Source organism: Dermacentor andersoni, chromosome 6 (assembly GCF_023375885.2).
Source record: "Dermacentor andersoni chromosome 6, qqDerAnde1_hic_scaffold, whole genome shotgun sequence".
Lineage (NCBI taxonomy): Eukaryota > Metazoa > Arthropoda > Arachnida > Ixodida > Ixodidae > Dermacentor > Dermacentor andersoni.
This window is the reverse complement of record NC_092819.1, coordinates 55050864-55065276: the sequence shown is the minus strand read 5'-3', so window position 1 is coordinate 55065276 and position 14413 is coordinate 55050864. Positions and strand designations below refer to the sequence as shown.

The 14413-nt window shown below is 49.4% G+C and overlaps 1 protein-coding gene across 3 annotated transcripts in view; it reads right to left on the bottom strand.

Annotated features, from left to right (window-relative positions):
- lin-28 (protein lin-28 homolog) overlaps positions 1-14413 on the bottom strand; it is a 211795-nt gene that overhangs the window by 77891 nt on the left and 119491 nt on the right. For all 3 annotated transcript variants that reach the window (XM_050171686.3, XM_050171685.3, XM_050171687.3), the window contains one exon: positions 12178-12329. In XM_050171686.3, the coding sequence (XP_050027643.2) occupies positions 12178-12329 (152 nt within the window). The remainder of the gene's footprint in view (positions 1-12177; positions 12330-14413) is intronic.

Genomic DNA, 14413 nt, shown 5'->3' with positions numbered 1-14413 from the left:
TTTTCGAAACGCGCGGCCTCAAAAACGCTGACATCTGCGCGAGCACGTCGTCGTCGCCAACTGCAACTCAAGCGTTAACAAAGACGGCCCTTAGTATCTCGGCACACAAATAAGAATAGACAGACGGCGGAGTAAAATAAAGGAAACGCGACAGCTCCAGCACTGAGGGTGCGGGAGGAGGAGGCGGAGGGCTCGAGCGTTTGCGGATGTATGTATGCGAGGCTGCAGGGGTAATACGCAAGCCCGCGCGGTCGCCGCGAAGTAGGAGAAGCATAAGAAGTAGCTAGGCGAGTGGGGGGGGGGGTGAACGTGGTCGCGTGGCACGCGGTCGTCGCTGTCAGTTCTGGGGCCCCGTGAGATGACAATGAGCCCGAGCTCATTCTGTGCCACGTGAGGACAAGTGAGAGAAGGGAAGAAGGGAGGAGGGGGGAGGGGTAGGCGACAGCAAAGCATGTAGGCCTCAAGCTTCTCCGGTGAAGTGCAAGGGAGAAGGGTGTGTATGGAAAGGGGGGGGGGGATGGAGGGGTGACACGCTTCTGGCGAGGGCCTAAAAACTGCCAGGAAGAAGATGCTGCGGGGGGGGGGGGGGGGAGCGAAGTACTTGAACTGGTGCACGTGGTAAAGGCATCCATTTCGCAGAAATGGCAACGCCAGTCTTGCTGCTACTCAGGCCCCTGCTGAGGAGCTCCGACTCGAGCTCCACGTTTGGAGACGCAACGTGGGGCTGGGACGTTGTGCCTTCGGTTTGAAACGATCGAGTGGAACACGTCCCGGGGGGGGTGGGGGAGTGATGGAGGGAGGGGGGATAAGGGCTGCGACTACCTTCTGTCGTCAACTGTGGAGGGAGACGGGATGGTATTTATGAAATCAACCGAGGGGGTGCACGAGCTCCTCTTCGCTGTAGCGTGCTGCGTCATCTTTAACGCGTGTTTGCGAATCCGCGCATTTTCTACCTCCAAGGCGCAGCAGCCGGCAACCTTTTACACTCTGAGCAGCATGCGAGTCGTTTAACGCCACCTTCAAAACGAATTGGACAGATGAGAAATGTGCATACCTTCCCGGAATGTTTTACTGGCACATCATCATCGTCATCATCATCATCATAATCGTCGTCACCCTAATCGGTTTGTTGATGCCCACGGCGCCACACTGATGAACCCCAGAGATGTAATGTTACCTCTGTCCTGCTTATAAGCTACGATCACTTCGGTCCTATAATGCGCTCACTTCGTTTCCCTAATACTACCTCCCATCATCTAACTATATGCTGCCCTCAAAAGCAGGTCCATTCCCTTCCACCTGTTATCTCTCGTAGGTTATACTTATCTTCCGCAGGCTAGTTCTGTTAAAACGACATCATCGTACGCTTTCCTTTTGGATGATACCGAGAAGCTGCCGTTCACGCCTGCCACGTTTCCGTTACATGCGGCCTGGAACACGCAAACTCGCTGCGCTGAACTGTTTTCCGTAAGCCACATCACTCATTCGAATTCACGGCCCAAACACTCACCACGGCTCGTCGTACAAAACAACCGCAATTCAAACAAAAGAAAGTAAAGCACCTATACAGCTTTAACAATAAGGCGCCTAAAAAGTTCAAGTCCTTGCGCTTTGCGGCAACGAACGCGACCAGAAAAATAAAGTTCGTCAAACGAGGTTCATTTTATTTCTTCCTTTATCGTAGAAACATGGCAGAAACCGCATAGCAAAAGCGAGAGCAACTCGTGCCGACGTCGACCGCCATCCCGCTGAGACGCTTACGATGCGCTCCGAAATCAAACTCCCAAAGCTGCCGCCGCCCCGCATGCCCTCTCCGACAAGAGGGAGAGAGAGAGAGAAAGAAAAGAAACCGCAAGGAAGGAGAAAGCGAGAGAGAAAGGAAGACAGTGACGCCGTTTTCTGGAGGTTTCCACGCAAAAAGAAACTCGCTGACAAAGACGAGGTCTTCTTAGGCACGCGTGCCGCAACCCCCAAAGAACCGCGCGCGTGAGCGCGCGAGCCCTGCGAGAGACGCACCCGGGGTCTCACAGCAGGCAGTCCCGTAGCGCCGAGGAATGTCGGTCGTGTAGTAGGTTCGCGTCCCTTCGAGCGTCCGCGACGGAGCCTGAGCATGGGCAGCTGCCGCCGCCGCCCGTCGGTCGGTCGGTATATAACAGCGAATTCTCGCCGCTCTCTTCCGTTCAGCGGAGCATCCGAGCCCCTCTTCATCATCGTTTTCTTTCTTCTTCATCCACGAGTTTTCGCCCGCATTTCGGGCTCGCGCACGTATATATGTACGCGCGCGAGCCTCTAAAAATAAGCGCCAAAAATGAGCTTTCCTCCCTCTCCCTCTCTCCGAGGTCGGTCGGTCTGTCGGTCGTCGTCGTCTCGTCCTCCGGGTTTTCCCGGATTTCAAGAAGAGAGCTTGTAGAGCTTAAGAAAGAGAGAAATAGAGGGAGCGCGCGAGGCTATAGGACAGAACCGCGCTCGGATCTCGTGCTTTGCGCTGCAGTTGCCTGCACGTGGAATCCTGCCGGAAGAGTTATTTGTAGATCCTTGTTATAAAGAAAGTCCTTCTCTCTCTCTCTTTCTCTCTCTCTCTCTCTTCTTGCTGGTTTTCGTTTGCCTAATGTCGCGCAGCCCTCTTGCACACATAATGCCAGGCCTGCCGCGTGTAACCCCGTCAGGCTCGCCTTCGCTTTGACAGCTAGCGTGCACACACGCGCGTATCTCGAAAACAAAAGCGCTCGCGGTTGTTTAGAGCAGCGAAAAGCGCCCGTATGTAAACAGTAAACCGCGGCGGCCTTTTGTTTTCTTTTTTTCATTCTTGCCGGGTCGTTAGCGACGCGGGAAAGAATCCTTCTTCGAAAAGTCTTAACGGTTCCGCCACGCGCTATCTGTAATCCTAATTGCCTTCTCGTTTCGCTTCTCGTCGTTTTGATGCGCGCGCGCGTGAATTTAGACAGCCTGCTTGATTGTTAATCGACGTCTTGGAGAACGTTTCCCCATCTTGCAGACATTATATATATATATATATATATATATATATATATATATATATATATATATATATATATATATATATATATATATATATATATGTGTGTGTGTGTGTGTGTGTGACTGTCACAGAGAGTGACAGCAATTAGACTTTGCAGTATATATAGACCATACATGAATAGACTGATCCGAACGTAAGCTCCTACACTTGCGAACGAATTGTTTGCGGAAAGTCTGCATCACTGCAGCATCATCACTCGACGATCACTCATGCATCACTCGACGTAAAACCTAAGGTCATTGGTTAACAGACTTTTAAGACATTGTATACACTTCACAATACACCTTTCACGGAGTTTCTTCAGACTGTCGAGACAAATACGATAAGGCGTTCAGCCGGCATAAGGCAATCGCGAATGTGACTTTGCGAATGCATCTTTATTTGCCCAAGGGATCGAGACCATCATTGACTCAATCTCGAGCGCAGTACCAAGGGTTAGAGCAAGCCTCTTAGGCTTCGATTGCAGCGATGGAATAATGTCAGACCGGACGCATACACCTAACTACAACGTCTTCGTGCTCTAAGCCACACGACATATTCTATGCTGTGGTACGTAGCAACTTTTCGTATGCTCAATGACAACCGAAGAATCCAGTGAAAGATCACCTCTCCTTGCAGCAATCGTCATCGTCGTCGCGCCAAAATATGGCGCTCCGAGCGTGCCCCAAAGGAGCGCTTACGGGAAATATTCACTTAGAAATATTTAGAGATTGCACACTGGAAACCGATTTGAACCTCTAAGGGTGCTTTCTGTCGATAACTCACGTTCTTACACCCTTTACGGGTGAAAGCGTGTTAGTTATAGACCAGTTTGCACCATAAGGACGCTTAAGGGTGTCAATCGGTTTTCAGTGCTGCAGTTGCTGAAGTGCGACTCGCCCACTCTTATTACCTCTATATAGTGAGCTTGGTAAGTCAGAGGAAAATCAAGAAAAATAAATAATTTGGCCGAACCTCATATCACAATGACTGTCGACGGCAATGCGTTTAGCATCGAATAAATACCGCGACACAACGTATTGCCACCGTCAAAGCGAGTTATGCGTGAGCTGCTGCGAGATACGTCTCCCGCGCTCTCCTAAGAACACTCGGCGCCATCTAGCGCCACCGCTGCGAAGCCTGTGCGTGACCTCCGAAATGCACGGCACACGCCAGTGCGTGCGAACGGCCACCGGGCTCCCTCTCTCGCAATTCCTTTTTTCTCTGGACACGCTGCGTCATCTAGTGGCACTGCAGAGAAGTCCGGGCATGGCCTCCGAGACGAGAAGCGCACGTGGCGGGCGCCGGTCCGCGCGAACGCCGAGAGAGAGAGAGAGAGAAAGCTATTTGGTCCATTAAGGGTTTAGCGTTCGGTCTTCGATGGTTCCCTCGATTGCCACACACCCAGTGGCACGCACCTAGTTTCAGTTTCAGTTTATTCAGGCATACATTGCCATACATTGCCTGGGTTGAAAGGACCAGCAACGGCTGATTGCGAGGGCCCAGGATGCGGCCCGAGCTCAAGGCCTTCTGGAATGAGGACGCCTCTCCAAAGCTGCATCCACGCAATAAAAGTGTTTATTCTCTCTCTCTCTCTGGGTTGAAAGGACTAAAGGCAGATGAACTCTGCCAGACTAAGATCCCTCCACGCAGACATTTGCTTTTACCCAGGTTGGCGTCACCGGTTACCCCGGTTGGCGTCAAAGGCTTTCGCTGAAGAGCGCCACACACCTACTGGCGCATATGCCGAGTGACTCAAGTTGGCATCAAAGAGGTGCACTGAAGACCAGCACAGACCGAGTCGCACATAAGTCGGCGTCAAAGAGAATTCATTGGACAGCGGTGCCTATACCCGATCCCGCATCCATACAGAGACCGATGTCGGCACGAAGAAGGTTCGATACACACATATGTGCACATTGCCACATTACGAGTGACTCAAGTTGGTCCGACGGTTGCCTTGGAACACTGTTCCCTCGGAACACTGTTCCCTCGGCAAAGCTGCCCGATGCGCTAACCATACGACGACGGGCTATCCAGTGACCAACGTAGGCGCAGAAACGGTTATAGATGCAAACGTACATAGCTAGCTAGATAGATACTTGGCCCCCCGGAAAGCGCGTGAAGTACACTGTGAATGCTAACGCATTAAAAATTATGGAGATCCAACGCACATCTCGCAATCTATGTGAAGCGAAGCTTTTTGGTGAACCAGTTAGTTAAATTGCTATAAATTTGCCCATCGCATTTCCTGCGTCCTTGGCTTAAGTGAAACTGGAACGCGCACGCGCATGCGCTCTCGCACACCCCGCGTGCTACGCAGTGTTAAAAACGCAGAGACCATGTCATAGTACTAGTTGGGGTTGGCACGATTGAAGTATACGTTCGAATATGGTGTAAAGGTAATAAAGCATCGGGTTGGTGTGCTGTGGAACCGAGGTACGATCCCATCACCGGGCATGTTATTCGTTTTTTTTTTTTTTCCAATTACGAGCTATTCGGAAACACATTGGCAGAATAATGACCAGTCACGGTAAGGAAACTCCAGGAGGGGTTTGCAAAGACAACGCCGTTTTATGGAACAAAGGACGGGTGGTGAGGTCTCTTTAACTACACTGCGAAATAATTTGCTCACCCTTATCCACTTTAAGGGTGAAAATTGGAACAATGCGCTGCAATCCGCGCCGTAGCACTGCTGTCACCGGGACCGTGACAGAAACGGAAACGGAAAAACGAAAAAACGGAAACTGTGGCCTTTCTCGTTTCGCCCACTCCGTAATCGACATTCTTTAGTTCCATAAGTGCAAATCTATATTACCAGGAATACTTTATCCGTCCATGCACGGTCTTAGTGTTTGCCATTAGTGTCACTTTAAAGCAGCGCTCACACGATATCTTCAGCTTATTTGTATCACTACTTCTTCTGCAATAAATGAAGCTCCAAACCTTCTAAACCCTTGAAAACTTACTGGAAAGCGTCGAATGGGCCCTAAATAATTTATTGCGAGCTTGTTTTTGCAATCCAGTTGATGTTTTGGTACACTGGAGGTGGAATGCTTCACGACGTCATGATACGTCGGCTCGCTCCGACGCAAGCGCAGTCACAAGGAACTCGCGCAGCTTGCGTGTTTATATAGATATATTTTTTATGAACAACGCCAACATACTTATACCCCGTTCCATACAGAGCAGTCAACGTTGTGGAGGCAAGAGAGACTGCATGCAGTGGCTGCGTTCGTACTTGTATATAGTTCGATATGTTTTTTGACCGCAATTGCGCGCAACCTTTTTTTATATAGGCTCAGCATGAATGAAATAAGTTTTAACCCTTAGAAACAAACACACTGTGATATACGGCTGCTAATTCGTTGTTTATGATCATCTTTATTTTTGCTGCTTCTTACGGGATTTTTATTTGCAAACCGTCGCGAGGAGCCTCACGGAGCGATAACTTTTCTTCACCGAACTTCTTACATAGCTTCCACAGCGTTGACTGCTATGTATGGAAATGGAGTATAGGCTTATCGCAAGATGCCTTCAAAAAATTTTGTGGCGTCTCTCGACGTCACGATAATGTTGATGACGCCAGGTCCGGGATTTCGCGATGGACTTCGGTATAAAATCCCGAAATATGGTATGTTTTATAACCATCATATGCTTTGCTCGGTGTACCATCCCTTCACGTGCCATAAGCGTGCAGTAGATTTTTTCTAAAGCTGAGGAAAATGTGTGTCAGAGCAGTCGTTTAGGTTAATGACACTCTGCCGGGCAAGAACTATGGGGAGAAAAATATATATTCTTTCAGTGCGATCAAGTCGGGTCAGACATCCGCATATGCGAAATCCGACAGCACCCGTCCTCCCGCTCGCTGCGCCCAATCAACGCCCCCATCTCCAACAGCACCTGCCAGTCACAAGTGCACGCGCTGAAAACTAAGCAGCAGGGATGAGGAGCATCGCACGTGCGAGGAGTCGTCGACGGCGGGAACACCGGCGACGCATCGCCGTGGGCCCCCCTTTTATGAAAAACACGAAAGAAAAATTCGCGGTGTTGTAACTCGCTATCACCACCAGGCTGCAGCACTTGCATAAGAAGAGGGGCGCAGGGGAGGAAGGGGAGGGAGGGCAGTTTGTGTTTCACCGCTCCCTTTCCTCTATTTCACTACCGGCGCTATACGTAAGTACTACGTCATTTCGTCTGCCTTCCAAGGACTACTACGAACGCCCCCTTACAGTACCGAGCAGCATCATGTGGCGTCAGCTCTTAATTGCATTACGGATGAGCTGAGGGGAGACAAGAGTTGAATGCCAAAGTTGAATGCCGAAGTGAACGTCGCGTTACGAATGCATAAACGGTAACCGGATGCGTATGTTAGAATCGGTTCGCAAGGGTTGGATCCTGAGTGAATCAGAACTCTGTAACGAACTGCAGTAATTCAAACGGTATGTTGTGACGGTAAAATTTATACTGGAGTCACCAAACAGCTCCCAGCGTTCATTGTAATTCGAGGTGTGCCTACCAGCTGTCACTTTAAACACATTAACGGTTCAACGGGGCTCCTTTCACAGTTATTGTGTCGGCGTGTGCCATTTATTCATATTTTTTTGGTGCACGTGGTTCGCTGTATTGTAAATCATTAATTTAATGACGCTTAGTTACCGAGTAATGACTGGGCGGGGACCACTCGCGAAAGAAAGCGACCACGTTTACGATATACGATGGCCGACCAATCGCGAACAGCGGACGACCCTGCGAATTGAGCCCTCGACTTGTTCGTTATGCGCTGTTTCAGACGCTCTGACCGCTACGGCGTAGCAGCTATGCACCCAACGAACGCACCAAACAGGCTACCTTAAGCATTACATCGATCTTTGATTCGTTGAAGCCAGGCTCCCTAACCTCCGCAGCAGTGCACGGAATTAACGAGAAAGTGCGCGGAGTGCGCGCATCTGGACTCGCAAATGAATCGTCGACAGTTGTGCGTGTCAGCACGCGCCTGCTGTCTTCGGAGCATGAATGCGCGAGTTGGAGAGACCTTTCTGCGGGGAGGGGGGGGGGGGGGCGACACGAACAAAATGGGGCCATGAGCGCACGCGACGTTTTTTTGATAACAGTTTGCACAAGCGTGCGGCGGGGTTTTTGGCGGAAAAGAACGGAAGGAAACGCCAAGTCGGTGGAAGCAGGATGCGAACCCGAGCTGCGGAACGGGGCTACTCGCTCAACGCCCCCCCGCCGTTATGGCCCGCCGAGATTTCCAGGACGGGAAGACGAACATCGCAGTCAACGCTGAGAGCAAAGTCATGTATTGCGTTTAGCTGTTTCTTTTCTATTAACGTCGCGCTTTCTTTCTGAACCCTACCAGATTTCACTGACCGTGGCTCCTGCTGCTGCTGGTGCGTTGGTGAGTAGCGTACACACAGAAAGTAATAGAATCGCACGACCGATGGTGGGATGACACTTCGGTTTTCCGGCAGGGCAGCTCGCTGCTTTAAACACAAGGCAACAATCGCATGCATACTCCTCACGTGCCAATGTAAAGTAGCAGTTTGAGACGATTGACACGTGCTTCGGGTCGCGCAGTACGTGCGAGAGTATCCGTGCGTGAAAGCGCGTGTACATCTCATATAGTATTATAGCATTTAATTGACCGGCAGGATAGAATGGAACCTACTTTGGCGATTATCCGGGGTAGCAAACCGGACATGCGTCTGGTCAGCCTCCCTTCCTTTCCTTTCTCCTCTCTGTCTTTCGCTTTGGTGATTCACCACCGCAGACCGTATGCGATCACTCTCGCTCGACTCCATTCCATCACCATCATGCACCGCTGCGCTGCCGAAAGAGGCTCCTGCTTTTCTGGTCTACATTCCAAATAGAAAGTAGGTCAATTTCGAATGCAACGCTAATTCGGAGAATCGTTACAAGACAAAGGGATCACAGGGAGGTGGCGGCTTGTAATAACATTGACAGAACAAGGGAAGGCTCACCCTGAGGCTAATGCTTCGACAAGGGGACGTGTCTCTTTGCTGGCGAAGACATCTGTGCCACGGCAGCTGTTTTCCTGACGTAGACAAGCATGTTTTTTGCGAAAATTTGTCTCCATCTTGAAGCTCGCCTTGTTCGTCGACTGCTTATCGGTGAACTCTTTTATTTATTGATTGATTTCGGTCCCGACAGCTAACCCTTAAAGATGTTTCTGTCTTTTGTTCTGGACAGCTTGCTACTACGAGTACACTTACGAACGAAGCTTAATGCATATCCAGCTTCCGCTGAAGACTTTCTTAATATACGATGCAGGGAAACAACTTTATAGAAAATCCGGCAAAGTTTAACGACCCGGGCTCACGTCTCCCATGAGAGGACTTCGGGGCTTTGCCTCGTCGCCGCCTCTCGGGCCTGCTGGACTGCCCACTCTTGTGTCTTGAGGTTGGAGCTGCGCAGAGCGGTGGCCCACTTCGACGCAAGAGCCCCCGGAGCTACTGCCATTTAGCTGATATAACACGACACTCCCACAACATGTGCCAGAGCGTCACTCTAGTTGCCTGACATAACTTACAAAGAGCACTCGGGCACTGCGCGGGGAAAATGCGCCGCAGTCGCACTGAATTGGGGAATGTGCGTGTCTGCAGCTGTCGCCAGACGACTGCCTGGCAACGTTCCAGTTTGAGGTGAGGTGGGGCAATACCCGCCTGCCTAACTTGTGGTAGCACTGACTGTGCGCAAAGTATTGTTGCAAAAGAGGTGCGTTAAACCTCGATATAACAAACTTCAATATAACAAAATTCACGACATAACGAGCTATATAAGCTATATAAGTTTTTATAACTTCCTGTCCACAGAAAATTACGTATTTTGAAGCTCAATATAGCGAAGTGTGTTTAGCACGATTTCAATATTACGAAATTTCAATATAATGAAGTAAATTGTCGATGTGATCAATTTCGTTATATCGAGGTTTATTTCTAGTACATAAAGGCGGCGAAACGACAGAGAGGGATATATAGACGTGAAGACCGAAGCATAAAAACCAAAAAGACATGGGCGCCTATCATACGTATGAAGGAAACGTGATTTCCTTCAAGAATAGCGATACCGACAGCTCACTCACGCATTTGTCACCAATTATCCAGATAACACCTTGATATCATGCAGTGATTGAACAATACGTCACAACTACAACGGGAGCTATGGGCTACAAGATGGCTGCCTCATACCCTTTATTAAACTGGCATGTTCTGAGCTGCTTCGCTTGAGCGCGTTAATCTATGTGAGGAAGGAAGCAGCGATATACATAAGTGGCAGCCGTAATAACTACAGGTCACTTAGCCTGTAATCACTATTTTTGTTTCGCTAAATTCAGAAGAAGAGCAAAGGCCAGGTCTTTTCTTTGCACCCTTATTGCAGAATAAAACCTAAAGCCCCAGCCGTGCCTCAATGAAATTTCGGTATATCCATTCCGCCGAGCTTAGCTTCATCGTTTCTTTTCATTGCTCTCTTTTTATTTATTTCTTTTTTTATCGTAGGAAATATGCTTCTTATGGCTCGTCCTGCGTCTGTTCAGTCATCGTACGTTCCAACTTAATCTTGCACTTAAGTAAGTTTAAGCGGTATTCTCAGGGTGGTGGAGTGAACCCGACAGTAGCCAGCGGAACGCCATAACCTTCTGAGTCACTCCAGCGAGTTTGCAAGAAAGGGTGAAAGTCACATCCACGCACAAAGCGGCCCGAATGACTGCGTTCTTGTGCCGACACGTCGACGAAGTCCAGCCAGGTACGGCCGCACAGGGCGGTCATAACTCGAACGACCGGCACACACGCACGTAGGGGGGACAACTATGCCTTGACTCGGTCGTAAACGACGATAGAGTCTTGCAAGAAACGAGCGCAGCACATATATCATAATACAACCATGCGTACACGCTCGCGCACGTGCAAGCGCTGCTAACGCCACACCTTGTGAAGGCAGAGAGCGCCATCAAGCGTCTAGAGTGTGGCTATCAATCGTAACAAGCGTAGTATGAAGCTCGTGGTCCAGCCCTATATTGGCCGCAGGCGTATGCATGCTGAAGAAAGTGCGAGTTGCGCAGTAACCTACCCCCATCACCTCTCTAATGAAGTCGCTCACTGTCGTCATGACGAAATGCAGCCATAAGTCCGCATTATGTTCAGTTCGTGCAGGATAGAAGCGGTAAGGTAAGGCATGAGATAAAAGGAAGCGGGACAACGAGATAAATATCTCTGTGCAGCCTGTGTGAGCGCAGGATGGTGAGCGTTCGACGAGCGGTTGTGTCTAAATGGAGCTCTTTTTGAGGCAATGCCACCGTGAGGGTCTCTTTTCTCGCTTGTTGAGTTCGCTTCGCCGCATTGCACTTCTGCTCACTACTGGAGGCTACGTGACAGCAGTGTCATCAGTTGGGGGTTGAGGCAAAAAGCATTGGACAAGGCGATAGGACATTCTCGAGCAAAAGCACGAAGACCCACCATGTCAGCAAAACATTAAATATTATCCACTGGTGTGGCCGGGCACCTCTGCATTAAAGCGCCCGCACGTGTGCACTATATCACTATATTTCAGGCTGCTTCAAAAAAGTAAGAAGAAATAAAAAGAACAACAAGGAGCCTTCAAAAAGAACAAAAGAAAAGAACAAAGAAAAGGAAAAGGAGAATTTTTTTCTCTTTCTTTTGTTTTGGCTACGTCGGCAGATTTTAAACTTCGGCTTGCGATTCCTTGTGCATCGCTTCCTGGCGTGTTGTACACGTATTATAATATTCAGGGAAACGGGTTTCAGAACACGTAAAAGGGAGCAGCCGCGTTGATAGCACCGCCTTGCGGCATTGGCTTTTAACCAAAGAGTATGCTGTTACAGAGACGTAACTGCAATGACCAACCATATTCTGCTTAGCGGCCTATCTAAAACGTGAGCAACAACATAGTTGTTCACATACAGTACATTTTTCTAAAATTAGTTTGGTCAGAACCCCCATTCATCGCATAAACATTTGTAACACGTCGTGGTTGAACGAATCGGCGCAAGACGTCGCCACCGGCGCAAGATGTCGCTCCGTGCAGCTTTGTTATGCTAGCCACCATAGCTTGGTCACTGTACCTATCTATGCTCGACTACGGTGACGACGCGTGTTGTCGTCGTCGACACCACGTACCTGGTGGACGAACACGTCGGGGCCGCCGTCGTACGGGGTGATGAAGCCCCAGCCTTTGGCAACGTTGAACCACTTGCACTTGCCCCGGCGCCGTGCGTCTGCGCCGACGACGCCGCCTGGCGGAGGGGACACGGCTGCTCCACCCCCGCTCCCTGCAAAAGTGCCGCAAGATGACGCGCAACGTCAACGGGGGGAGAGAGAGATAGATAGATAGATAGATAGATAGATAGATAGATAGATAGATAGATAGATAGATAGATAGATAGATAGATAGATAGATAGATAGATAGATAGATAGATAGATAGATAGATAGATAGATAGAAAGGCAGGGAGATTGACCAGACGCACATCCGTTTAACTACCCTGCACTGGGGGAAGGGGTATGGGGATAAAGAGAGAGAGAGCGACAGAGAGCACAGTGTCGCGCACAGTTGAAGGTTCGCACAGAGTCTACACACGGTTGCCAAGACCTGTCTACTTGAGGTATTCAAACAGCGCTTTCAACGCGTGCACTAAGCAGGCTAGTTGAAAATTCGTCGCCAACCCATTTCAGAGGAGATGCCACTAAACATCCATTACGTGTCATTGAGCTGAATAAGAGCGGGAACGTCATCATCACCATCCATATGGCGACATACAGCGCAGTCCGCTAGTTAGGTTTAGTAACGCAAACGCTGAATTTCGTTGCCCAAGGACAGCAAACACTCCAGCGCGGATAGACAACAGCCGAGAAAAAACACAGATGGCGTCAGAATTCCAAACTGAGCTATGACATAAGTGTTTAGCTGAAAGAATAAGAAACTCGAAACCAAAGTCGAAACATGGAAAAAGCCAGCATCTCGTGTGAACAAAGCATCACCGCGAGCGGAAGGAGGGTCCTCGGCCATTAACCATGCGTGCGTCGTTCCAGACGTGCACTCTGTGTATGTAGCTCGACTCTGTATCTCCAACGCCAGTCGAGTTAGGATAATGTGCGGCTATTTAGCGATCGTATTTCATGGGACAGTGCTGCACGAAAGAAGAACGTGGACATTTCTATTGCTGAAAATGCTAACATCTGTTCTTACTAAACCTGTATTCGCGAATTTCACTTTTAATTAACCATTTTTTATGCCGCAGTTAAACAGCTGGTTTTGGCATTGTAACACTTTATATAACATCGCGAGCATCCAGAGGTACAACTCATGTTCTGCGCTCCTCAGTCGCTTTCATGCGCACTGAACACCTCTTCTTCAAGCAAGAGCGACTGCAGGACTGCATCTCGTGATGATATATCTTTACTTTTCATATTGTTTTCGTCCTCTTTCATTGGCTCGGATACTGCAGGACCACCGTTATTGCTACAATTGTCACTCGGTACGACATGTACAAAAAAAAATGAAGAAGAAGAAGAAGCAAGAACAAAATAAATCAAAGAAGAATTGTCCCAGGACATGTCTCTTGCGTGGAGTGGACCAGTCTAACTTGGTATATGAACCTGTTTTACTTTTCTATCTGAAACTTCATAGAACGCGGTAGAAACATTGCCTAGATGAAATATTTATCTGTTCCTTACAACCTATGTCCATTGGCTGCACTGGTTGTCGCAGCCGTTGGTTTGAGTCCTCGATACATATAAGTCCGAGCTTGTTCTATGTTTTTTTTTTTTTCATAAATCTCTATCTATAGTGTTGAATGCATGCTACCTCCTCGGTATAGCCCCGAGGCACAGCTTACGACGCCATCAGCTGCCCAGCGACGAATTATGATGTTCCCTACTGCAAAGACAAAGAACGCGTCAGGATGCGACCAGCGAGGTCCCAGCCCCGGAGAAACGTCACAACATCAGTTTTCGTCGACACGCGCGGGTGCGTACAGCAAGACGGGGCACGTGTCAAGCCAATCCAGCAGCCACATGTTCGTCAAGCCTCCCCTCCTCGGTTGAGTCAACTAGCAACGGCATGTGAGCACCAGATGAGCAGCTGTGTTGCACCCTTCATGCTGTAGGACGCCGGGCGCGCACGTGGCCCGTGCCGGCGGTCGAAATGTAACGCTCTGTGAAACCCAAAGCCCTCTCGTGACGTAATCAAAGGCGCCTCTAGCGGTCTGCGCCCTGTCGCGCGGACCTTACAGTAGTACAGCCACTCCCTGTCAGAACACAGCGACAATAACATGACTCACGGAAAAATTTTACCTCACGTCGCAAGGCGCATGGACGCAAATAGGCAATGAGTCACGTAAGCATTCAAAAACGCA